The sequence below is a fragment of the Pongo pygmaeus genome, chromosome 3 (genome assembly GCF_028885625.2).
Source record: "Pongo pygmaeus isolate AG05252 chromosome 3, NHGRI_mPonPyg2-v2.0_pri, whole genome shotgun sequence".
NCBI lineage: Eukaryota > Metazoa > Chordata > Mammalia > Primates > Hominidae > Pongo > Pongo pygmaeus.
Window position 1 is genome coordinate 140513954 of NC_072376.2, and position 26219 is coordinate 140540172.

The 26219-nt window shown below is 37.2% G+C and overlaps 1 protein-coding gene and 1 pseudogene across 3 annotated transcripts; both read left to right on the forward strand.

The window, feature by feature from the left end:
• Positions 1 to 1186: 1186 nt before the first annotated feature.
• PLK4 (polo like kinase 4) lies at positions 1187 to 22066 on the forward strand. Of its 3 annotated transcripts, none has more exons than XM_054485067.2 (16): positions 1187 to 4441; positions 5123 to 5218; positions 6590 to 6685; positions 6767 to 6881; positions 8716 to 9736; positions 10408 to 10508; positions 12837 to 13207; positions 14062 to 14166; positions 14549 to 14651; positions 15338 to 15487; positions 16247 to 16380; positions 16475 to 16566; positions 16696 to 16843; positions 17924 to 18064; positions 19774 to 19880; positions 21394 to 22066. In XM_054485067.2, exons 1-16 carry the CDS (start codon positions 4412 to 4414, stop codon positions 21494 to 21496), a joined length of 2913 nt encoding a protein of 970 aa, XP_054341042.1. In that variant the 5' UTR covers positions 1187 to 4411; the 3' UTR covers positions 21497 to 22066. The 3 variants fall into 3 exon arrangements, with proteins under 3 accessions (XP_054341042.1, XP_054341043.1, XP_054341044.1); XM_054485068.2 differs by having other exon boundaries at positions 4152 to 4441; positions 8716 to 9634; XM_054485069.2 differs by lacking the exon at positions 1187 to 4441 and having other exon boundaries at positions 6594 to 6685.
• Positions 14963 to 15054, forward strand: LOC129035938 (U6 spliceosomal RNA; annotated as a pseudogene).
• Positions 22067 to 26219: the final 4153 nt, after the last annotated feature.

Genomic DNA, 26219 nt, shown 5'->3' on the forward strand with positions numbered 1-26219 from the left:
GCACATATCTATAATACCAGCTACTTGGGAGGCTGGGGCATAAGAATTGCTTGAACCCAGGAAGCAGAGGTTGCAGTAAGCCAAGACTGCGTCACTGCACTCCAGCCTAGGCGACAGAGGGGGACTCTGTCTCAAAAAAAAAAAAGTTAGGCCGGGCGCGGTGGCTCACACCTGTAATCCCAGCACTTTGGGAGGCAGAGGCAGGCAGATCACCTGAGGTCAGGAGTTCAAGACCAGCCTGACCAACATGGAAAAACCCTGTCTCTATTAAAAATACACAAAAATTAGCCGGGCTTGGTGGTACATGCCTGTAATCCCAGCTACTCAGGAGGCTGAGGCAGGAGAATCACTTGAACCCGGAAGGCAGAGGTTGCAGTGAGCCGAGATCGCACCATTGCACCCCAGCCTGGGCAACAAGAGCGAAACTCGGTCTCAAAGAAAAAACAAAAATTCATGAGGTAATTACATTTAGAGAATGAGGTCACAAGAACTGAGGACACACAGGGATGAAAGTGGCCAGACATGGTGCCTCGCACCTGTAATCCCAGCACTTTGGGAGGCTGAGGCAGGTGGATCACCTGAGGTCAGGAGTTTGAGACCAGCCTGGCCAACATGGTGAAATCCCGTCTCTACTAAAAATACAAAAATTAGCCGGGTGTGGTGGTGTGTGCCTGTAATCCCAGCTACTCAGGAGGCTGAGGCAGGAGAATCGCTTGAATCTGGGAGACAGAGGTTGCAGTGAGCTGAGATCGTGCCACTGCACTCCAGCTTGGGTGACAGAGCAAGACTCTGTGTCAAAAAAAAAAAAAAAAAAGAAAAGGGGTGAAAGTAAAAGCAACTAAAGAAATAGTTCCTCATCTTCCACAATAGAAAGTTAATAGAGCTAAATCTATAACTGAAAAAAATCAAAAAAGAAAATAAGCATGTTATTTAGAAATACGGTAGAATATGTAAAAATGAACAGTTAAATGAATTGAAGAGGGTTGCATCTGGGAAGGAGAAATGCAGAGTTTGTATGCTTGTTATTAATATTTGTTATAAAACAATTTGATTTTTAAAATTATGTATATATGGTAACAGTGATTAAATAGAAATTTAAGGTAGTAGGAACAACTATGTGAAATTAGATTAGAATTGGTGATATCAACTTGAACTCATGATTACTAATATTTTTTTCTTTAGTTTCATCTGCTGAAAAGGCATAGATGCAATGACACCTAAATCGCAATAAGCTTGCTAAGCTCCCAGATATTGTTTTTTAAGCACCATTTTCTACTATAAGGTGTCAGGACACTTTGCAGAAACGGTTCCTTTCAGTGCTGGGTGAGAGAAAGCCCAAAATAAAATTAGAACATCTTGTTGTACCAGAAAGTAAAGAACTGCTTTTATATATATATGTCCTATCAAAACAGCTAGGTTGAAAGGAGCTCTCACTAAACAAATCTCAGACAATTTGAACACCAAAATAAGTAAAGACTGTAATGGATTATAATCCTTTGAGGAAATGGATTATAACTGATTCAATAATCTGGGAATCCCTAAATCCATACTGAAGACACAGATGTTCCTTGACTTGTGAGAGGGCTACATCCCAATAAATTCATCATAAGTCAAAAATATCCTAAGTCAAAAAATGCATTTAATAGCCTTACAAATACATTGTAAAGACAAAATATCATAAATTGTACCATCATAATAATAAGTTGGGGACCATCTGTATACATTGAACAGGGCAAAATGTAGGGCTCTTCTGGTTGTTTTTTGTTTGTTTGTTTGTTTGTTTTTGAGACAGGGTATCGCTCTGTCGCCCAGGCTGTGGTGCAGTGGCGTGAACCTGGCACACTGTAGCCTTTGCCACCCAGGCTCAAGTGATCTTTCCACCTCAGCTTTCTGAGTAGCTGGGACCACAGGTGCAAGCCACCTCCCCTGGCTAATTTTTGTATTTTTTGTAGAGGCTGTTTCCACTATTTTGCCCAGGCTGGTCTGGAACTCCTGGGCTCAAGCGATCTGCTTGCCTCAACTTCCCAAAGTGCTGGGATCACAGACTTGAGCCACCACACCAGGCGGGGCTCTTCTTTTTGGCAAAATTGTTTCTAATACATATGGAGAGAGAACAATTATCATTTTGTAACTATCATAGTAAAGACTAGTTTAGGAAAAATCAATAATACTGCTAAATTGTGAGAGAGGGGTTTGCTGAGGAGCAGAATATTTGCAGGAAATTCAAGTGTCTCCCCCATAGATTGCTTATTAGTTGCAAGTAGAAAACCAGCAATTTATGCAGTGGAGAAACTGGGATCAAATTAACATCACTAATGAGAGACAAACAATATCACGTGCCTCCAAATGTGGTCTCTTGGAAAGAATATAACCTCGTGTATGTAATATTACAATCAGGAATACATAACCTGAATCTAATCATGAGGAAACATGAGACAAACCCAAAGTAGGGAAGATTCTGTAAAATAACTGGCCCGTAACACACACACACACACACACACACACACACCCCTAAGAGTGGTGACAATGTGTTAATTTGATTGTTGTAATCATTTCACAATGTATATCAAATCATCATGCTGTACAACTTGAATAAATACAATTTTTGTCAACTATACCTCAGTAATACTGGAATGAACAAATGAACGAATGATAAATAATTGGCCTGCACTCTTCAAAAATCTGTGTCACAAAAATACAAATGCTGAGGAACTCTTCCATATTAAAGGAGATTAAAAAGATATGGTAACTAAATATGGTATGTGATCCTGTACTAGATCTACACTGGAAGGAAAAAATGTTAAATAAAGACATTACTGGAACAATTGACAAATCGGAATATGAACTGTAGATCAGATTAAATATAAATATTGTATCAATGCTAAATATCCTTAATTTGATAAACATACAAGAGGATACCCTGGTTTTTAAGAAATTCACACTTTAGAAATAAGGGGTATAAGAGCACAGTGTATGTAACCTATTTTAGAATGATTCATAAAATACAAATAATAGGCTTATTTATATATTTATACATGTATATTACACATGAAGAATAGTAAAACAAGTGTGGCAAAATGTTTAGAATTGGTGAATCTGAGTAAAGGACAATAGGAGTTCTCTATTATTCTTACAACTTTTCTGTAAGCTTAAAATTATTTGAAAATAAAAAGTTTAAAAAAAAATGGACCGGGCATGGAGGCTCACGCCTGTATTCCTAGCACTTTGGGAAGCCGACGCAGGCGGATCACCTGAGGTCAGGAGTTCGAGACCAGCCTGGCCAACATGGTGAAACCCCGTCTCTACTAAAAATACAAAAATTAGCCAGTCGTGGTGGCGCGTACCTGTAAATCCCAGCTACCCAGGAGACTGAGGAAGGAGAATCGCTGGAACCTAGGAGATGGAGGCTGCAGTGAGCCGAGATCGAGTCACTGCACTCCAGCCTGGGCGACAGAGCGAGACTCCATCTCAAAAGAAAAAAAGAAAAAGAAAAAGAAATATACACTAACGTCAAGGAAAAGAGCTTTCACCTAATAACAGAAGATCTAAGTTTGTGCGCTACTTCTGTTTGTTAAATATCCTTCCTTAAGCATCACACTTTTCTCACCTGCAAAACACCATCCCAAACTTACAGGTCTCTTTTGATCCATACAAATTATGTGTATGAGAGATCTCCTAACTGTAAGTTGTTATACAAATGACATTATAACATTAAATACTTAGGAGTTTGCCAAAATAAAGAATGGAGTTCGTTTTCTTAAGGTACCGTACACATTAACTACAGTTATAACAAACTACGGAATAAGCGGTAGTGGTGTAAACGGTGTTCCTTAAAGGAAGGTAATGTTTTTTGCCCTGTTCCGTCAAGTCTTAAACGCTTGACATTTTAAAATAGTTTTAAACCCTTTCCGGAATTAGAAGTGGTATTTCGGACCGTGAAGTAACCGATCAGCCATAAGTATCCCATCTTTAACGCCTGCTCTTTTACCCGTCTTGCAGAAGTTCTTCCGAGAGTTGGCCCGAGACAGCCTCCAGCCCGAACTAAACTCTGCGTAGCGCTTCCGGCCCTTGGCCCAGAAGTCTAGAACCCTGGGCCGGCCGCAAAGGAAGGTCTGTCGCGCATGCGCGCCCCAGCGCAGCCTTTCCGGAGCGAGCCATCTCGTTACGTCACCACCAGCCTAGCTCGGACGGCAACCGGCGGGAGATTTTCAAAATGGGAGCCCAGAGGCACCGCCCAGGCCTCGGAAGGTGTGAGGGAGAACTTTCCGTGGTTTCAGCGTCGTCGCCTGGAGCGGCGGTCTAGAGAGCTGAGCCTGATGGGCGCCAAGGCCGGCTGGCTGCTTGGAGCGCTGCCTCGAAGGGACTGCGTGAAGGAAGCTAATCCGGAGAACCCAGGCCAGGGCCTGGAAATATGGCGACCTGCATCGGGGAGAAGATCGAGGTGAAAAGACTCGGCAGTCTGCAGCGGGGCGGGTGGGAGCAATTGTGGGAGGACACGAGACCGCTGTGGGAAGGGGAGCGAACGAAGCTAACGGCTGCGGGGCGGGCACCGGGGTGCTTAGGGAGGGTCCCAACGGTCCAGGCCTCAGCTGTTTAGGGGCGGAGCGGCCCGCCCCTCAGAGACAGTAAGAGTAGGGGAGGCGGGACAGGTGAGTCCCTTGCCGCCCGGCAGTGTTCCCAGGCAATGTCCCGAGGCACTGCGGCTTTCTTTCAGCAATCCCGCCCGAGCTACCGCGTTAGAGCAGGGCAGGGCTACCTGCCACTTCTCCAAGGGGATGGCGGTTATCTCTGGCGGGACCTGCGGCGGGATTCTGACCAGGCCCTCCGCTCCCAGGGGTTGGCTGGAGATGGGAGTAGGGCACTTAGGCTGCACTGAGGTTGAGGAACCAGATCACTAGGGTGCACCATCACCCTGAGCTTCCAGTCTAGCCTGGAAGCTCAGGTATCCCCGCACGGAGTCAACATGCCTTCCACCCTAGACACCTACTGCATCGAGGTGTAATACCTGCTTGAATTTTGTCAAATTCCCCACTCGATCCATTTTATCTTCTTTTTCCAGCCCCTTCCCATCTTCCTTTCTACTGTGAGTCATCACACATAATCTTTAATCTTAACTTTTAAGGATTTTAAAGTTGGAAATCTGCTTGGTAAAGGATCATTTGCTGGTGTCTACAGAGCTGAGTCCATTCACACTGGTTTGGAAGTTGCAATCAAAATGGTAAGAATAAATTAATCAACTTCTCTCCTGTACTTTGCAAGTAACTAGAGAGGTATCAGAGATGTCAGAAACTCCTTATGTACCAGCCTTTCCTTTGATTATAGTGTAAGGAACACTTTGCGTGGTCAGAAGACAATAGTGCCAAGTCCAGCCGTTGAGCTTAAGAATATTTTAGGAAAGCCTTGACCTTGCTTAAATAAGTTTTATCTTCATTAATGTTCAGTAGACCTCGTATGTGGTGTAATTATCCATACTTGGAGTAATGAGTAGAAATCAACTAACAAATAATTTGTTTATAGTTCACCGTGTATAATTTTGTATTTCCCTGTAACATACAAAATATTATTCTTGATTGTTAGAAGTCAGGCTAATAGGAGTAACATAAACATAAGCAAATTAAGAATCATTTGTCAGCCGGGTGGGTGGCTCACGCCTGTAATCTCAACGCTTTGGGAGGCTGAGGCAGGTGGATCACCTGAGCTCAGGAGTTTGAAAACAACTGTGCAACATGGTGAAACCTCCTCTCTACCAAAAATACAAAAATTAGCTGCTGCTGGGCACGGTGGCTCACGCCTGTAATCCCAGCACTTTGGGAGGCTGAGGCAGGTGGATCACCTGAGGTCGGTAGTTCAAGACCAGCCTGACCAACATGGAGAAACCCCATCTCTACTAAAAATACCAAATTAGCCGGGTGTGGTGGCGCACACCTGTAATCCCAGCTACTCTGGAGGCTGAGCAGGAGAATCGCTTGAACCTGGGAGGCAGAGGTTGTGGTGAGCCGAGATCACGCCATTGCACTCCAGCCCAGGCAAAAAGAGCTAAACTCCATCTCAAAAAAAAAAATTAGCCGGGCATGGTGGCATGTGCCTGTGGTCCCAGCTACTCAGGAGGCTGAGGTGGGAGGATAGATTGTGCCTGGGAGGTTGAGGCGGGAGGATAGCTTGTGCCTGGGAGGTTGAGGCTGCAGTGAACTGTGATCATGCCACTGCACTCCAGCCTAGGTGACAGTGAGACCCTGCCTTTAAAAAAAAAAAAAAAAAAACCATTTATCTAAACCACTTAGAAAAAGAACTGGAGGTTTTGCTCTAAAATTTGCCTGAATTGGGATTTTTTTTCTTATACTTAGGCTAGTTGTGCTATTAGATTATTTAAATTGAGATAGGATATTAGAATTAATTGGGCAAACTTTTACCAAGCATCCTCTCTGCCGAGTGCTCTGCTAGGTGCATGGGGAAAACAGATAACAGTAGGTTGACCGCAAAGATGTATAAAAGGACTTCAGTCTATTTTAAAGTATACTTTATTTTCAAAGTTCACTTTTAACCAGTTTATATTTGAAAGTCTGTCAACATTTAAACCTGTTATTTTTAGATAGATAAGAAAGCCATGTACAAAGCAGGAATGGTACAGAGAGTCCAAAATGAGGTGAAAATACATTGCCAATTGAAACATCCTTCTATCTTGGAGGTAAGATACAAATTTTGTAGAAGTGACCAAGGACACTGAATTTTTGTATATTTTAATTTATTATGTCCTTTCACATTTCAGCTTTATAACTATTTTGAAGATAGTAATTATGTGTATCTGGTATTAGAAATGTGCCATAATGGAGAAATGAACAGGTATCTGAAGAATAGAGTGAAACCCTTCTCAGAAAATGAAGGTAGGCATGTATTTTTTTGGTTTGTTTTGTTTGGGTGGATAAAAGTTTTGCATTTTAAAGTGTAGTTTTGAGGAATATGCTATTTTATAATATATAGTAAAACTGTTTGAATTATTACTTTAAGCTAGAAAAGGAGGTTTCCTACATCCCAAGCTGCTAATTCTTAAAACAATTCAGTTATTACAGTAGTAAAGTAAGAAATTTGTTATCCTTCTGTCCTTAAAACCACATTTTAAATTAAATTATTGGTAGCAATTTACTGTGTATCTTTTCAAATGTAGTAACCTTTTTAGGATGCCATTGGTGACTATAAAGTGGTTCTAAATCAAGCACAAATAGCCATTGAAACTGTTTATTATAGAAAACATGAAACATACAGGTAGTGTGCTATAATGAGTCCCCTGAACTTAACACTCAGCTTCCAAAACTAGTGACTCATGGTCATATTATTTCATCTTTACTGTTTTTACTACCTTGATTTTCCAAAGTATTTTGAAGCAAATTATAGACATATTTTTAACTATAAGTATTTCAAAGTATAGACTTCTTTAAAAACATAGCCACAAAGTCATTGTCACACCTAATAATTCTTTACTATCAAATATATAGCTTCAGACTTCCTCAATTTCTCATAATTTTTTGCAGTTCAAAGCAGAACTAAATAAGGTCTGTACATTGACACAAATGATTGTTTTCAAGTTATCTTGCTCTGCTGAGATTACAGACAAGCTAACAGAAGTAGTTGCTGATAGACTTCTTGTACATCTGAATCTATAGAAGCCATTTGGAAAACAATTCGGGCATATGTATTTAGAGTTATGGAAATATTTATATTCTTTGACTCAGATTCCATTGTTGGAAGCTTATTCCAAAGAAATAATACAAATTGAAAAAAAATTGATACTCATCTTGATAAAGACTACTGCATTTTTTTATAATACTTCATTAAAAAAAGGCCTTATTAGGCCAGGTTCAGTGGCTCACGCCTGTAATCCCAGCACCTTGGGAGGCTGAGGCAGGTAGATCACCTAAGGTCAGGAGTTCGAGACCAGCCTGGCCAATATGGTAAAACCCCATCTCTACTAAAAATGCAAAAATTAGCCGGGCACAGTGGCTCATGCGTGTAATCCTAGCTACTTGGGAGGCTGAGGTGGATGGATCACAAGGTCAGGAGATCAAGACCATCCTGGCCGACGTGGTGAAACCCCGTCTCTACTAAGAATACCAAAAAAATTAGCTGGCTGTAGTGGTGCTCTCCTGTAATCCCAGCTACTCGGGAAGCTGAGGCAGGAGAATTGCTTGAACCCGGGAGGCAGAGATTGCAGTGAACTGAGATTGTGCCACTGCACTCCAGCCTGGTGACAGAGCAAGACTCCATCTAAAAAAAAAGCTTACAAATTGATTACTTGGGAAAGTTTGGGAGACATCGTTGGAACTTTAGGTTTTTCTTTTTTTTAACAATTAGAATATATGTATGAATTGTTTGTACAATTGTTTTTCTTAATTGCTATGGTTACCCTAATGACTCTCAATTGCTAAAAAAAAATTAGGCTTCTCTCAACTGCATGTAAAACGCTCATCAGTTGGAAAGAGCAAAGATTAAAAGGAATGCCTAGTTTTCTTAAAGGTTAATATGATATCTTTAGAGTGGTGTGTTGGTACCACTCTGATAATTGCTGATAATTGAAGTGGCTGGTAAATCTAAACTCCAAGCCAGTGTTCTACTACAGTGCTCTAGAATATTTACCTGGGTTTCATAATGTATACTAAATACTAGATACTGAATCTTCCAGAGTTTCTAAATTGTAAATTCTCTTTTTTTAAATCCTAACAGCTCGACACTTCATGCACCAGATCATCACAGGGATGTTGTATCTTCATTCTCATGGTATACTACACCGGGACCTCACACTTTCTAACCTCCTACTGACTCGTAATATGAACATCAAGATTGCTGATTTTGGGCTGGCAACTCAACTGAAAATGCCACATGAAAAGCACTATACATTATGTGGAACTCCTAACTACATTTCACCAGAAATTGCCACTCGAAGTGCACATGGCCTTGAATCTGATGTTTGGTCCCTGGGCTGTATGTTTTATACATTACTTATCGGGAGACCACCCTTTGACACTGACACAGTCAAGAACACATTAAATAAAGTAGTATTGGCAGATTATGAAATGCCAACTTTTTTGTCAATGGAGGCCAAGGACCTTATTCACCAGTTACTTCGTAGAAATCCAGCAGATCGTTTAAGTCTGTCTTCAGTATTGGACCATCCTTTTATGTCCCAAAATTCTTCAACAAAAAGTAAAGATTTAGGAACTGTGGAAGACTCAATTGATAGTGGGCATGCCACACTTTCTACTGCGATTACAGCTTCTTCCAGTACCAGTATAAGTGGTAGTTTATTTGACAAAAGAAGACTTTTGATTGGTCAGCCACTCCCAAATAAAATGACTGTATTTCCAAAGAATAAAAGTTCAAGTGATTTTTCTTCTTCAGGAGATGGAAACAGTTTTTATACTCAGTGGGGAAATCAAGAAACCAGTAATAGTGGAAGGGGAAGAGTAATTCAAGATGCAGAAGAAAGGCCACATTCTCGATACCTTCGTAGAGCTTATTCCTCTGATAGATCTGGCACTTTTAATAGTCCATCTCAAGCAAAAACATATACAATGGAACGATGTCACTCAGCAGAAATGCTTTCAATGTCCAAAAGATCAGGAGGAGGTGAAAATGAAGAGAGGTACTCACCCACAGACAACAATGCCAACATTTTTAACTTCTTTAAAGAAAAGACATCCAGTAGTTCTGGATCTTTTGAAAGACCTGATAACAATCAAACACTGTAAGAATAATTCTATCAGAGGCATTTTGTTTTTTGGTAACATTATACTAGTATAAATATGAAGCTGCATCTAAGCGGGGGGTTACCAGGGAAATGAATGTCTAAAAAAAAAAAACCACTGTCATGGATTTTGACCTATGGTTAACAGTCTTAAAAGGAGTGTGTGTGTTCATGAATGTGTTTATAAGATTGTTTAATATTTGGACATTTTTAGCCTCATTTTTTAATTTTATATGGAGTGAGTCTCCAGTGCAAAGTATCATATATATTAGTCATACCTTACACCCTAAAGTACCTAATAATAACTGTATACATAGATAGAAAAGCTGAGATTGAGTGGTCATAATACTGACTGCTTCCAATATGAAAACTAATTTTTAGTGACTGTAGTGTGTGTTTTTTTTCTTTTTCTGTTCATTTTATGATTTTTATGCTTAAATTATAAGAGGGCAGTAGCCATACAGAAATGCTGTCAAAGTGCCCTGGGCATTTTGGCATGGGAGTGTAGCTTTTTAGAGATAGCATAGTTATGCCAATATTGTTTTCTATAGTTATTCTAAAATGTTCAGGTATTCAAATCAGAAGAAATTCTTTTCTAATATTTTTACCTTAAAAAGTTACCTGATAATTTTTTATTAGTTTATGGGATTTTTTTTTGTTTGTTTGTTTAGCTCCAATCATCTTTGTCCAGGAAAAACTCCTTTTCCATTTGCAGACCCGACACCTCAGACTGAAACGGTACAGCAGTGGTTTGGGAATCTGCAAATAAATGGTGAGTTTTTAATGGAGTATTTAATCAAGAATTAATTACTTGGACACTTACCAAGCATTGCAGTGTTCTATTTGAGATTTTTAAAGAAAATCATTTTCTTGCTTGGTGCAGTAGCTCATGCCTGTAATCCCAACACTTGTGAGGCCAGGACAGGTGGATTGCTTGAGGCCAGGAGTTCAAGACCAGTTTGGGCACATAGCAAGACCCTGTATCTACAAAAAATAAAAAATCAGTTGAGTGTGGTGGCATGTACCTGTAGTCCCAGCTACTTGAGAAGCTGAGGCAGGAGGATTGCCTGAGCCCAGGAGTTCAAGGCTGCAGTGAGCTATGATCACACTGCACTCCAGCCTGTGTGACAGAGAGAGAGATCCTGTCAAAAAAAAAAAAGCATCGGCCAGGCGTGGTGGCTCATGCCTGTAATCCTAGTACTTTGGGAGGCCAAGCTGGGCAGGTAACTTGAGGTCAGGCATTCAAGACCACCCTGGCCAACATGGTGAAACCCCGTCTCTATTAAAAATACAAAAATTAGCTGGGTTTGGTGGCACACACCTGTAATCCCACCTACTTGGATGGCTGAGGCACAAGAATCGCTTGAACCAGAGAGACAGAGGTTGCAGTGAGCTGAGATCACGCCACTGCACTCCAGTCTGGGCGGCAGAGCTAGACTGTCTCAAAAAAAAAAGCATTTTCAGTACGTCTCAATAAAGCTCTATTACAATATTTGAATATTTGCTGTAAGTCAGCCACTGTCCTTAATGTTTAACATATATTAAGTTCTCCCAAAAAAACATGAGGAAGATACTGTTATTATCTCCGTCTTACGGATGAGGAAACTGGGTACACAGAGCTTAATTTGCCCAAGCTATGTGACCATTCAGTAGAGGAGCCAGGGTTCGAACATAAGTAGTCTGGCTCAGAGACTTTATTCTTAACCCCTGCTCTTGCAGCCTCTCTATAATCAGCACCTTCTATCAGTGCCTATAAAATAATGAAAAGATGATTGACCTTATTTTTAAGTGGAAGCTGATAAGGACATTATAGGGTACCAATGGGACCTCACACTAAAGTACAGAGCTACTAAAACCTAAACATTTTTAAACAGCTATCATCCAAGTCATTATGTTGTTTATAATACAGAGTTTGAAGTTTAAACATTCCTCATTAATGAACATGACAGATTCACAGAAGGTGAATTGGGAAATAATGATGGAAAAAAGAATAAAAAAGACATATGGAGAGGAGGAGATCATTTTTTACTAAGTATCGTATTACCTCATAGACAAAAAGCAAATAACACAGCTGTAATTTAACCAGAGAGTTGTATGTTATCTTGAGTCTATTTTCTTTTTTTTAATGTATATTCTTCTCAGACGCCCAAAAGGAAATTAATCTTTTTATTTATACTAATTAGAGATGATAATTCAGGTTTGTTTTTTAAACTATAAAACTGCCACATACTTAATTTTGCACATCTGTTGTGTTTACAGATACTTACATTTAGTAACACAGACTTGTCTGAGATGGAGAAATAACCTTGTTTATAATCAGTAGTGTTCCTGCAATTTTTCAGTATATTATTTGATACAAAATACTTTCTGTCATAATGAAAGTGGGGGGAAAGCACTAAAAAGTCATTTAAGAAAAAAATTATAATTCAAATTTTTAGTTTAGCATTGAAAAATTGCCTTACCAAGTTTTATATAATCTAATCATTTAAAGCCTTTAAAAGATACTGTTCTGTATGTGAACTTTAAAACCATACAAAATAAAAATTGGTAAAGTTAATGACTTTTTTAAAAAATGCTGGTGCAAGTACATCTGTAATATTAAATATTAATGTTAAAGCTGTTCATATAGTGTTTTTGCTTTTAGTTGCGTATTTTCATTAATTGCAAGTATTTCTAAGTAAAGATGGGCTAGACAGTTCTTAGCTTAAAGAGAGTAAATTTATATATTTTTCTCATGTAGAATGATTACTTGGGAACTCAAATCTGCTTTTGTTGGAGCATTGGCAGTTGCATGCTTTAGGATTAATAAGTGACCATATAGTGACTAGTTTTTGCCTTAATTGAAAAATTAATTTTATGTTAATATCTGTTATGTCTTAGTCTTAGGAATACTAAAGGTATTTCTTCACGATCTCGTTTAAAATGTTCTTTCAAAGTCATGTCTTAAACTGCTTATTTGTTAGAAAATTATGAGCTCTTATTGTTTTTTTTTAACTAGATTTCTTTTGTTCAAAAAATGCTATTATAATCAGAGTGACGTTTTGTGTCGACTTGTGTTTTTAGTTATTTACTAAATTGCTTCATTCTATGTATATTATAGCTCATTTAAGAAAAACTACTGAATATGACAGCATCAGCCCAACTCGGGATTTCCAGGGCCATCCAGATTTGCAGAAGGACACATCAAAAAATGCCTGGACTGATACAAAAGTCAAAAAGAACTCTGATGCTTCTGATAATGCACATTCTGTAAAACAGCCAAATACCATGAAATATATGACTGCACTTCACAGTAAACCTGAGATAATCCAACAAGAATGTGTTTTTGGCTCAGATCCTCTTTCTGAACAGAGCAAGACTAGGGGTATGGAGCCACCATTGGGTTATCAGAATCGTACATTAAGAAGCATTACGTCTCCATTGGTTGCTCACAGGTTGAAACCAATCAGACAGAAAACCAAAAAGGCTGTGGTATGTCTGTTATCTTCCTAAGTTACTACATAACATTTTACTTGAGAATACAATTCTGGAGAACATATTTTTTAGTCCTCTGTAATGTCCTTCTACTTTGGGGTGTATACATGATCAACTTTATTAAAGAGAAAAGAGACTGGGTGTTTATGGAAAAATAGGTCTTATTCCCCTCTGTCTTCTTAATAGTGACATGATACTGATAAGTTTTGAATTTTAAATTATTAATTTAAAGTAGATTTGAATGAAAAACATTTTAAAATAATACTGGCTATATGCTGTGTTAAAGATTATTTTGTTCACAATTCCAGTCAGTGAGCTAATACTATCCTTTGCTTCTATTTTTATTGTTTATAAATTTAATCCCGCCTCAAATTTTAAAAAACTGGAAAATACAACTTTATTTTTTTAGCTTCTGGAGCTAAAGAAAAGGCATATGCACATTTAAGTTTAGAGTTTAAAAGTTATTGTATGTGAATTGATAATGGTGTGTGTTTTTTTAATTCTGTCTTTATCCTGTTCTTTGTTTCCATTTTACTTCCCATTTCATCCTTGCCTTTGTTTGGCTTGCTATTATCTTTTCAAAGTCCTTATTCTCCACCCTACCTTCTGTTTGCTTTCTGCTCATTATCACTTCACACTTCATTATACATTCTTACCTTTGCACCATATGGTTCACAGTTGTGCTCAAATATACCTCTGATCTGGACTGTTGTAGTGAAGCAGCTGTTTGATTTTGACTTCAGTATTTGTTTCTGCCATGGTTAAGTACTCCTAAGTATTATGTATGTCAGAGCTGTTCTAGTAAACAAAAGAATTATTACTGATTTTTGGGTTTTTTTTTTTTTTTTTAGGTGAGCATACTTGATTCAGAGGAGGTGTGTGTGGAGCTTCTAAAGGAGTATGCATCTCAAGAATATGTGAAAGAAGTTCTTCAGATATCTAGTGATGGAAATATGGTAATGTGTAGTTACTTTATTACCTTGCAACTTCAAATTATCGTTTAAGCACGTTTAGCATTCTAATTCATTTTACAATGATGTAAGTTTTTTTAAAATTAGTTTCCCAGTATGATAGTGTCTCTGGAATTCAAAAATTGAAATAGCATATTAAACATATTTAAATAAATTGATGCAGTGTTAAAAATAATTATATCTAGTAAGAAAATCTAAACTTTTGGTTTAAGTTAAAAAGCAAAAAAATTACTTTTACAGAATATTTAACATTTTTCTATAAAATAATATTTAATGTTACATTTAAACACTTTGTATATGTTTTAGCAAAATATAGTACTGGAACTTAATGGCATGTAATTAGAATTTTTAAAAAATCTTTTGGCAGATCACTATTTATTATCCAAATGGTGGAAGAGGTTTTCCTCTTGCTGATAGACCACCCTCACGTACTGACAACATCAGTAGGTACAGCTTTGACAATTTACCAGGTATGCGAATTTACTAGGGAATAAATTTTGATAGTAGATTTATATGTATATATGTATAAACTCTATATATAGATATAATAAATTATAAATATCTTAGCTTCAGTCAAACTTTAGGTCATATCATATTCTTGTACTTTGTTTCTGGTGAGAGTTGTATGTCTTTAATGCAATGTTTATTATTAATATTCTGTGTTATAATGGTACTATATTTAAAAACTAACTCTAGAACATTAGTCATATGTCTCACAAATGTAATTTGTATACTTGTTTAGAATGTGGCTATAGTTGTGTTAAAAAAAAAATTCAACATTGTGCTTACTTCAGAGCACATATACTAAAGTTGGAATGTTACAGAGAACATGGCCCCTGTGACTCACAAATTTGTGAAGTATTCTGTATTTAAAAAATAATTCACCATGTCTGTGGCTTTTGACCTTTGAAATCAGTGCTGCTACATAAATGATTATTTATAATTATAGTTAACCAAATTTGACTCCCAGTTTGGTTTCTAGATATTATGGACTATGGACATAAGTACTGAATAGTAAGACTTCATTGAGGTAACTCTTAGAAAAGAATAAGAAAACCTTTCTAATGTAACCCTATTAGAAATCACAATAAATAGATAAAACTGTATGTCAGGTCAACACTTTCTTCCCTAATGTTAAGTATTTTTTTTTCCTTAGAAAAATACTGGCGAAAATATCAATATGCTTCCAGGTTTGTACAGCTTGTAAGATCTAAATCTCCCAAAATCACTTATTTTACAAGATATGCTAAATGCATTTTGATGGAGAATTCTCCTGGTGCTGATTTTGAGGTTTGGTTTTATGATGGTAAGTACCATTTGGAAATGGTAATTTGTTCCTTTAGTTTGTAATTTAGTAGTTACGTATATGTGGGTTTTTAAAATTCAACAGAGTTTTAAAGATGTGTATGTACATAACTATACATATAAATTGCACAGCGGAGTATACATGTCAAATCATATTAACCAAAATTTATCTAGCCTTCCTTTAAACAATTTATCCTATAATATGTATATTAGTCCTCTTTTCCTACTTAGCTCCAGTTTAACTACGTCTAGGCTGATGGTATAAAAATCACATGAAATGCACGATGTCCTGTTTCTTATTAGAAACCTTAAATGGACATATACCAAATTATGAGAATTATAAGTGTAGCAAAAAGGATAGGGTTGAGTCTAAATCTATTCTGTAAAGATGAATGTTCTTATTTTCTAAATCTATTCTATAAAGATGAACTATTTTTTAATCTATAAAGCTCCTTTAAGGGACAGAAAGCATTCATATCACACAGTACACATATAGCTATCCTTCAATTATCTTTCTGTATGAATATAGTGATTTTTTAAAATGTAAAAGTATCAGGCTTAAACCAGATATATGTTGGGAAAAAAATGGATGACCCATATTTATTGAATGCTTTGATAGTCTCATTTTATTAATAGTCAATAAATGAATAAAAATGATACCTTGATCCAGGAGCCATTATATACTGGTACGATAATAAATATAAATCTAGGAATATTTTAAAAAAGGATAAGAACAGTTTTCTGATTTTTTTTTTTTTAGGGGTAAAAATACACAAAACAGAAGATTTCATTCAGGTGATTGAAAAGACAGGGAAGTCTTACACTTTAAAAAGTGAAAGTGAAGTTAATAGCTTGAAAGAGGAGATAAAAATGTATATGGACCATGCTAATGAGGTACATACCTAATTATAGGTTTTTCATACCAATTAATAACGATTGCAAATGACATAGGTGAAACAATGACAGAAGCACTCTTCTTTTGAAATAGGGTCATCGTATTTGTTTAGCACTGGAATCCATAATTTCAGAAGAGGAAAGGAAAACTAGGAGTGCTCCCTTTTTCCCAATAATCATAGGAAGGTAAATGTCAGAAAATTTTAAACATATGGCTAAAATGTTTTAAAAGTTTGATGTTTATATTATAAACATTCTTTAGTTTTCTGTAAATTGAAAGCTTCAAGGGAATATATTTGGACTTTTCTCCTTCAGAAAACCTGGTAGTACTAGTTCACCTAAGGCCTTATCACCTCCTCCTTCTGTGGATTCAAATTACCCAACAAGAGACAGAGCATCTTTCAATAGAATGGTCATGCATAGTGCTGCTTCTCCAACACAGGCACCAATCCTTAATCCCTCTGTAAGTAAATATATGTCACTTCTGTACTTTAAGCCTTTCGATGATTGCCTGATGCCCTTCATGTAAAATAGTTTATTGTGGCTTTACTATCATCTACATACTTTTCCAGCCTCATCCTGAGCCATTTTATTCCATACTATCTATGTTTGAGCGTCAAAGGCCTTTCAGTTCTTTAAACAAGTCAAAGGGCCTTTTCACATGCTGTTCACTTGACCTGGAACTCTTTTCCCCAACCACTTAACTTTATATGTGTAAGTCTTATTTTTCAAGTCTCTGTTTAAACATTACCTCAATGAGCCCTAATCTCAGCCCTCTGGGAAAAGCTAAATGTATTAACATATACATATATAGTTGTTTTTTGTTTTTTGTTTTTTTTTGAGACGGAGTCGCCCAGGCTGGAGTACAGTGGCACGATCTCGGCTCACTGCAAGCTCCGCCTCCTGGGTTCATGCCATTCTCCTGCCTCAGCCTCCCGAGTAGCTGGGACTACAGGTGCCCAACACCATGCCCGGCTAATTTTTTTTGTATTTTTAGTAGAGACGGGGTTTCACCATGTTAGCCAGGATGGTCTCGATCTCCTGACCTTGTGATGCACCCACCTCGGCTTCCCAAAGTGCTGGGATTACAGGCGTGAGCCACCACGCCAGGCTAGTTGTTTTATTTTTACTAGTAAAATATCATTAACTGCCTAAATGCACATGATAGACTCATTGTTAAATTTATTATATATTTAATGAACATGGCGAATGAAGATTATATAGCAGTGTAGAAAAATGCAACATTAAAGAAATAGGTGTGTGTATTTGTGTATACTCACCCACGTGCACAAAAAGAACATGCCATGGGATAAAAAGATGAAAGAAATCCACCAAAATGAAAACAGCAATTGTGCCGGGGGGAGGGGTGAGGGGTTCTTTTCTGTATTTTTCTAATTTCCAATAATGTGGTTATATTTTCATTAAAAAATTTTTATTTTTAAAAAATTAAGCTAGTGAAAAATCTCATAATTGTCTGCTTTTGCTGAATGTGGCTTATAAAAATGCTGAGGAATAATTTCTTCATGTCCTTTATTCTTTGTAGATGGTTACAAATGAAGGACTTGGTCTTACAACTACAGCTTCTGGAACAGACATCTCTTCTAATAGTCTAAAAGATTGTCTTCCTAAATCAGCACAACTTTTGAAATCTGTTTTTGTGAAAAATGTTGGTTGGGCTACACAGGTGAGAAGTTTCTAGTACAGTGCATTTTCTCAGTATGAATTTCTTTTCATTTTCACACTGATAAGACAATTACCAAAAAATACAAATTATTGTAATGATATCTTTTTACAAGGAAGTTTTTGTACCTTTTAACATTGGTTATATCATTAAAAATTTTAACTTCTTAAATTTGTATTCAGCTGGAAGACTCCAGACATTGCTGATAAGAGGTTGCCTGCTAGGCTTGGGTGACCTACTTTTGCCATTTGTTTTTAAAGTAGAGGTCATGATAATGACTAATTGTGAAGAGTAGAGTGTGATATCTGGGACGTTTTAAATTTTGGAAATTATTTGTAATAAATATTAGTAGAGTAGAGTAACTTGTAACTTTCTTTTTTTTTTTTTTTTTTTTTTTTTTGAGACAAAGTCTCACACTGCAAGCTCTGCCTCCTGGATTCACACCATTCTCCTGCCTCAGCCTCCCGAGTAGCTGGGACTACAGGCGCCCACCACCACGCCGGGCTAATTTTTTCTATTTTTAGTAGAGACGGGGTTTCACCATGTTAGCCAGGATGGTCTCAATCCCCTGACCTTGTGATCTGCCTGCCTCAGCCTCCCAAAGTGCTGGGATTACAGGCGTGAGCCACTGCTCCCGGCCAGTAGAGTAACTTTTATTTGGCAAAAGAAGAAAAGGATTTTTCCATTAAAAGTCAAGTGAAAGCCAGGTGTGATGTGATGTGCCTATAGTCCCAGTTACTCAAGAATCTGAGGTGGGAGGGTCATTTGAGTCCAGCAGTTTGAGGCCAGCCTGGGCAACAAAGCAAGACCCCATCTCTTTTAAAAAGTGAAGTCAATATTGAGTTTCAAACTTATAGAATTTTATGTAGTTGTGAACCTATATATGTATATTATCTAAAATCTTGAAACTTGGAGACTTCTGAGCCTGACACATGTACTTTTACTTAACAGTAAAGTAAATGCAACCTAGTACTTTATGGGGGTAGGTAACATTTGTTGAGCACTTGCTTTGTGGTACCTACCATGTTTTTCACATACTTTGTCTAGTTTATCCCCCAAAATAACCTAGTAAAGTTTATGTATCTCCTTTTATAGATAGTAAAATTATGCTTCATAATGGTAGATTAACTTGCACAATCCTACACTGTACTCTTAAGTTGGCAGAGTCTAGATGTAAGCCTCGGTCTGTTTGATTTGGCGTCCATGTACTATGCACTTCTCCGTTTTGAGTGACACATTGTGACTATTAATGACTACAGGAAGAAGTTTCAGAGGCTAAAATGTAATATTCTCAGGCCAGGAAAGAAATTCTTGTGGTTTAAGGACAAAGAAAATGTTGCTTTTATTTCCTAAATCTCTTCTTGTTAAGAAATACTAAATATTGTGGGGGAAAAAACCAACAACCAAAAAACTTATAAATCCTAATGGAAATTAATGGGAAACAGGATTCACTTTATAATAATTTTAATATTATAATATCTTAGCTATTAAAGGAATAATCTGAAAAAGACATGAATATTCTCAGTGCTCTGCCTTCATAGCCCCAAATTTGTAGTCACTTAGTTTTTTTTTAACTGTGGAAAACCTGTTAAATATGTTAAATATTAATACAGAACCACAAACCCTCTACTGTATAGTAATTTTGTGTGCTACTACTGCTGGTTTTTTTTTTTTTCTGTGCCTGTTCTTACCCATGCTTATTATTTTTCTAGTTAACTAGTGGAGCTGTGTGGGTTCAGTTTAATGATGGGTCCCAGTTGGTTGTGCAGGCAGGAGTGTCTTCTATCAGTTATACCTCACCAAATGGTCAAACAACTAGGTAAGTTCTTAAAATACTGGTCGAGATTCAGCCCTTTGCTATAATTTCTCTTTCTCTATATGTTGAAATGGATGATTTAATAAAGATACTTCTTTCATTTTGACAATGATCGTGTAATTCTTTAAACTGTTAATTATTCTTAGCAATTCATGTAGTCATTAATGCATATTTTATGATTATCTATATTAACTCAGGGCAATTGGTATAAATAATCCACTCTAAGAGATTGGGTTCCTTGTAGCCTTACTGTTCCATAGTGTAACTCGATGGCCCTTTTCAGAAGTAAGGGACTTCTAATTCTAGGTTCAAATAATATACCAAACCTGTTTACTTAAAGAACAGAAAAAAGAAGTCTTTAAGATATAACCTGCTTATTTTTCCCAAATGAAAGGCTATATCCCCAATCTAATGTAAAGTGATTAATGTTTGAAAGACTTTTTTGAATGTGTATATTCATTCTATATGAAAATATGTGTCAGGCACCAAGCCAAAAATAAGGAATCTGGCAATACGAAAAACAACGAGTTGTTTGCTTTCCTCATTTAAATCAGAACTTACTAAAAGTAGGGTACTGACGATGCCAATGCAGACATGTTCTTTTATGAGAAATGCTTATTGTAATGGAAGTACTTGGGACAAATATAATCTGTAGATACCTACCAACTGCATTTTTGTGTTAAATTTAGATAATGCAGTGCCATCACTTAAATAACTATGTTTCAAGTGAGAGGCTTTGTTAAAAGCTCTTTGAGGTGCTCCAGAAAGTGGAAGGATGCAGATGCAAAGTGGGTAAAACCCTTATCCCCAGGATACATGTTGACATTTTATTTGGTATGGTCATTTGGAAGTTGTTAACATTTAAATAGAAATATATTCATAATGTGTTTAGCTTGGTATTTTTCTGTAGAATTAGGACTTTTTTTTTTTTTTGGAGACAAAGTCTCGCTCTGTTGCCCAGGCTCGAGTCAGTGGTGCGACTTGGCTCACTGCAACCTCCGCCTCCTGGGTTCAAGCAATTCTCCTGCCTCAGCCTCCCGAGTAGCTGAGATTACAGGCATACGCCACCACACCCGGCTAATTTTGTATTTTTAGTAGAGACAGGGTTTCACCATATTGGCCAGGTTGGTCTCAAACACCTGACCTCATAATCCAGCCCCCTTGGCCTCCCAAAGTGCTGGGATTACAGGCATTAGCCACCGCGCCTGTCTGGGGCCTTTTAAATTTAATGAGGAATCCAGATTTTTGGCTTGCTTTTGAAATTATGAAGCCAGTTCAAGTTTATCTAATTTTCCTTCTGTTATTTAAATGTGTTTAGAAAATGGTCTGTTTTAAAAGAAAAGAAACTGTGTATGCTTCACTTGATATAGGTATCTAATAAATAATTGTTATAATTTTTCTGAGGTGCCTCTTGTTATTGAAGAATTACTGAAAAATATAATGTGCTTTTTGGGACTCTCATAAGAACCAAGTAATTCAGTTGTGATTTTGTCTTTTTTTCTTTTGCTTCACTTAGGTATGGAGAAAATGAAAAATTACCAGAATACATCAAACAGAAATTACAGTGTCTGTCTTCCATCCTTTTGATGTTTTCTAATCCGACTCCTAATTTTCACTGATTAAAACTCCTTTCAGACATATAAGTTTAATAAATAACTTTTTTGTTGGCTTTCAAGTAAAGTGATTTTTTTAATTTAATATAAAGTCTTCAGAAAGCCTTTCTATGAAAGAATGTTAACCTATAATGTAAAAGATGTATTCTGAGAGAACAAAGCAGAATGAAACTTGAATCACTTACTAAATATAGTGGATATAAAATAGAACACCTGACTTTGCTCTTAGACCATAACCCCCGAACTTACTATGTTTATATATTTGTATTGAACAATCTTTTAAAAGCAAAAATGTAAATGATGTGTGGTTTATTTGTGCTTTTATTGTTTTCCCTGCGTCTCAGACATGTTGAGAATCATGGACAAAACCTGCTGGAATTTTGGAATTTTTGAAGATGTAAATAATGTGTATTTATGTTATAAGTAACATATGTAAACATGTATATTTGTTTTATATTTATTTTTGTAGCACCAGTGTCTGATGAAACATTTTTGCAAATGCATTTTATAAAAAAATAAATATAGTGATAAGTTACATTATCTTTTGATTCATTTAATTAAATACTTATTTTAAAATAACTTACCAGTAAACTCACTTTTTAAATTTTGTTGCCTGTTGAGTCAATTAAATTTTAAATATTAATTTTGCAAATGTTAAATACATTGTTTCTCTATTATCTGAAAATCCTGGTATATTTTAATGAATTTTTTTTTAATTATACATTAAGTTCTGGGTTACATGTGCAGAATGTGCAGTTTTGTTACATAGGTATACATGTGCCATGGTAGTTTGCTGCACCCAGCAACCGGTCACTTACATAAGGTATTTCTTGTGATGTTATCCCTCCCCTAACCCCCCATCCCCCACAGGACCCAGTGTGTGATGTTCCCCTCCCTAGGTCCATGTGTTTTTGTGGTTTTTTTTTTTTTTTTTGAGACAGAGTCTCACTCTGTCACCCAGGCTGGAGTGCAATGGCATGGTCTCGGGTCACTGCAACCTCTGCCTCCCTGGTTCAAGCGATTCTGCTGCCTCAGCCTCCCGAGTAGCTGAGATTACAGGTGCATGCCACCATGCCCAGCTAATGTTTGTATTTTTAGTAGAGATGGGGTTTCGCCATGTTGGCCAGGCTGGTCTTGAACCCCTGACCTCAGGTGATCTGCCTGCCTTGGCCTCCCAAAGTACTTGGATTACAGGCATGAGGCACCACGCCCAGCCCCATGTGTTCTTATTGTTCAGCTTCCACTTACGAATGAGAACATGCAGTGTTTGGTTTTCTGATCTTGTGATAGTTTGCTGAGAATGATGGTTTCCAGCTTCATCCAAGTCCCTGCAAAGGACATGAACTCATCGTTTTTCATGGCTGCATAGTATTCCATGGTGTATATGTGCCACATTTTCTTAATCCAGTCTGTCATTAATGGGCATCTGGGTTGGTTCCAAGTCTTTGCTATTAGGAATAGTGCTGCAGCAATAAACATACGTGTGCATGTGTCTTTATCGTAGAAAGATGTATAATGCTTTGGGTATATCCCCAGTAATGGGATCGCTGGGTCAAATGGTATTTCTAGTTCTAGATCCTCGAGGAATCTCCACACTGTCTTCCACAATGGTTGAACTAATTTACACTCCCACCAACAGTGTAAAAGCATTCCTATTTTTCCACAACCTCTCCAGCATCTGTTGTTTCTTGACTTTTTAATGATTGCCATTCTAACTGGCATGAGATGGTATCTCATTGTGGTTTTGATTTGTATTTCTCTAATGACCAGTGATGATGAGCATTTTTTCATATGTCTGTTGGCTGCATAAATGTCTTCTTTTGAGACGTGTCTGTTCATATCCTTTGCCCAGTTTTTGATGAGGTTGTTTGCTTTTTTCTTGTACATTTGTTTTAAGTTCTTTGTAAATTCTGGATATTACCCTTTCTCAGATGGATAGATTGCAAAAATTTTCTCCCATTCTGTAGGTTGCCTGTTCACTCTCATGATAGTTTCTTTTGCTGTGCAAAAACTCTTTAGTTTAATTAGATCCCGTCAATTTTGGCATTCGTTGCCATTGCTTTTGGTGTTTTAGACATGAAGTCTTTGCCCGTGCCTATGTCCTGAATGGTATTGCCCAGGTTTTCTTCTAGGATTCTTATGGTCCTAGGTCATACGTTTAAGTCTTTGATCCATCTTGAGTTGATTTTTATATAAGGTGTAAGGAAGGGGTCCAGTTTCAGTTTTCTGCATATGGCTACCCAGTTTTCCCAACACCATTTATTAAATAGGGAATCTTTCCCCATTGCTTGTGTGTGTCAGGTTTGTCAAAGATCAGATGGTTCTAGATGTGTGGTGTTATTTCTGAGTCTTCTGTTCTGTTTCATTGGTCTATATATCTGTTTTGGTACCAGTACCATGCTGTTTTGGTTACGTAGCCTTGTAGTAAAATTTGAACTCGGGTAGCGTGATGCCTCCAGTTTTGTTCTTCTTGTCCAGGATTGTCTTGGCTATACGGGCTCCTTTTTGGTTCCATATGAAGTTTAAAGTAGTTTTTTCCAATTCTGTGAAGAAAGTCATCAGTAGCTTGATGGGGATAGCATTTGAATCCATAAGTTACTTTGGACAGTATGGCCATTTTTACAGTGTTGATTCTTCTTATCCATGAGCATGGAATGTTTTTCCATTTGTTTGTGTCCTCTCTTACTTCCTTGAGCAGTGGCTTATAGTTCTCCTTGAAGAGGTCCTTAACATCCCTTGTAAGTTGTATTCCTAGATATTTTATTCTCTTTATAGTAATTGTGAATGGCAGTTCACTCATGATTTGGCTGTCTCTTTTTCTGTTATTGGTGTATAGGAATGCTTGTGATTTTTGCACATTGATTTTGTATCCTGAGACTTTGCTGAAGTTGCTTATCAGCTTGAGATTTGGGGCTGAGACGATGGAGTTTTCTAAGTAGACAATCATGTCATCTGCAAACAGAGACAATCTGACTTCTTCTCTTCCTTTTTGAATACCCTTTATTGCTTTCTCTTGCCTGATTGCCCTGGCCAGAACTTCCAATACTATGCTGAATAGGAGATGTGAAAGAGGGCATCCTTGTCTTGTGCTGGTTTTCAAAGGGAATGCTTCCAGTTTTTGCCCATTCAATATGATATTGGCTGTGGGTTTATCATAAATAGCTCTTATTATTTTGAGATACGTTCCATCAGTGCCTAGTTTATTGAGAGTTTTTAGCATGAAAGGCTGTTGAATTTTGTCGAAGGTCTTTTCTGCATCTATTGAGATAATCATGTGGTTTTTGTCGTTGGTTCTGTTTATGTGATGGATTATGTTTATTGATTTGTGTATGTTGAACCAGCCTCGCATCCCAGGGATGAAGCCAACTTGATCGTGGTGGATAAGCTTTTTGATGTGCTGCTGAATTCGGTTTGCCATTATTTTATTGGGGATTTTAGCATAGATGTTCATCAAGGATATTGGCCTAAAATTCTCTTTTTTTGGCCTCATAAAATGAGTTACAGAGGATTCCCTCTTTTTCTATTGATCGGAATAGTTTCAGAAGGAATGGTACCAGCTCCTCTTTGTACCTCTGTTAGAATTTGGCTGTGAATCCATCTGGTCCTGGACTTTTTTTGGTTGGTAGGCTATTATTGCCTCAATTTCAGAACCTGTTATTGGTCTATTCAGAGATTCAACTTCTTTCTGGTTTAGTCTTGGGAGGGTATATGTGTCCAGGAATTTATCCATTTCTTCTAGATTTTCTAGTTTATTTGTGTAGAGGTGTTTATAGTATTCTCTAATGGTAGTTTGTATTTTTGTGGGATCGGTGGTGATATCCCCTTTATCATTTTTATCGCGTCTATTTGATTCTTCTCTCTTTATTATTAGTCTTGCTAGCGGCCTATCTAGTTGATCTTTTCAAAACACCAGCTCCTGGATTCATTGATTTTTTTGAAGGTTTTTTTGCATCTCTGTCTCCTTCAGTTCTGCTCTGATCTTAGTTATTTCTTGTCTTCTGTTAGCTTTTGAATTTGTTTGCTCTTGTTTCTCTAGTTCTTTTAACTGTGATGTTAGGGTGTGGATTTTAGATCTCTCCTGCTTTCTCTTGTGAGCATTTAGTGCTATAAATTCCCCTCTACACACTGCTTTAAATGTGTCCAAGAGATTCTGGTACATTGTATCTTTGTTCTCATTGGTTTCAAAGAACATCTTTATTTCTGCCTTCATTTTGTTATTTACCCAGTAGTAACTCGAGCAGGTTGTTCAGTTTCCATGTAGTTGTGCGGTTTTGAGTGAGATTCTTAATCCTGAGTTCTAATTTGATTGCACTGTGGTCTGAGAGACAGCTTGTGATTTCTGTTCTTTTACACTTGCTGAGGAGTGTTTTACTTCCAATTATGTGGTCAATTTTAAAATAAGTGTGATGTGGTGCTGACAAGAATGTATATTCTGTTGATTTGGGATGGAGAGTTCTGTAGATGTCTATTAGGTCTGCTTGGTCCAGAGCTGAGTTCAAGTCCTGGATATCCTTGTTCACTTTCTGTCTCATTGATCTGTCTAACATTGACAATGGGATGTTAAAGTCTCCCATTATTATTATGTGGGAGTCTAAGTCTCTGCACATCTCTAAGAACTTGCTTTATGAATCTGGGTGCTCCTGTATTGGGTGCATATATATTTAGGATCATTAGTTCTTGTTGAATTGATACCTTTACCATTATGTAATGGCCTTCTTTGTTTCTTTTG

Excerpts from the sequence above, each read along its gene's own strand:
- PLK4 (XM_054485067.2), top strand. The coding sequence starts at position 4,412 with ATGGCGACCTGCATCGGGGAGAAGATCGAG. Across the intron at positions 10,509-12,836 it reads TGGGAATCTGCAAATAAATG|CTCATTTAAGAAAAACTACT; the intron begins GTGAGTTTTTAA and ends TGTATATTATAG. Across the intron at positions 13,208-14,061 it reads AGAAAACCAAAAAGGCTGTG|GTGAGCATACTTGATTCAGA; the intron begins GTATGTCTGTTA and ends TTTTTTTTTTAG.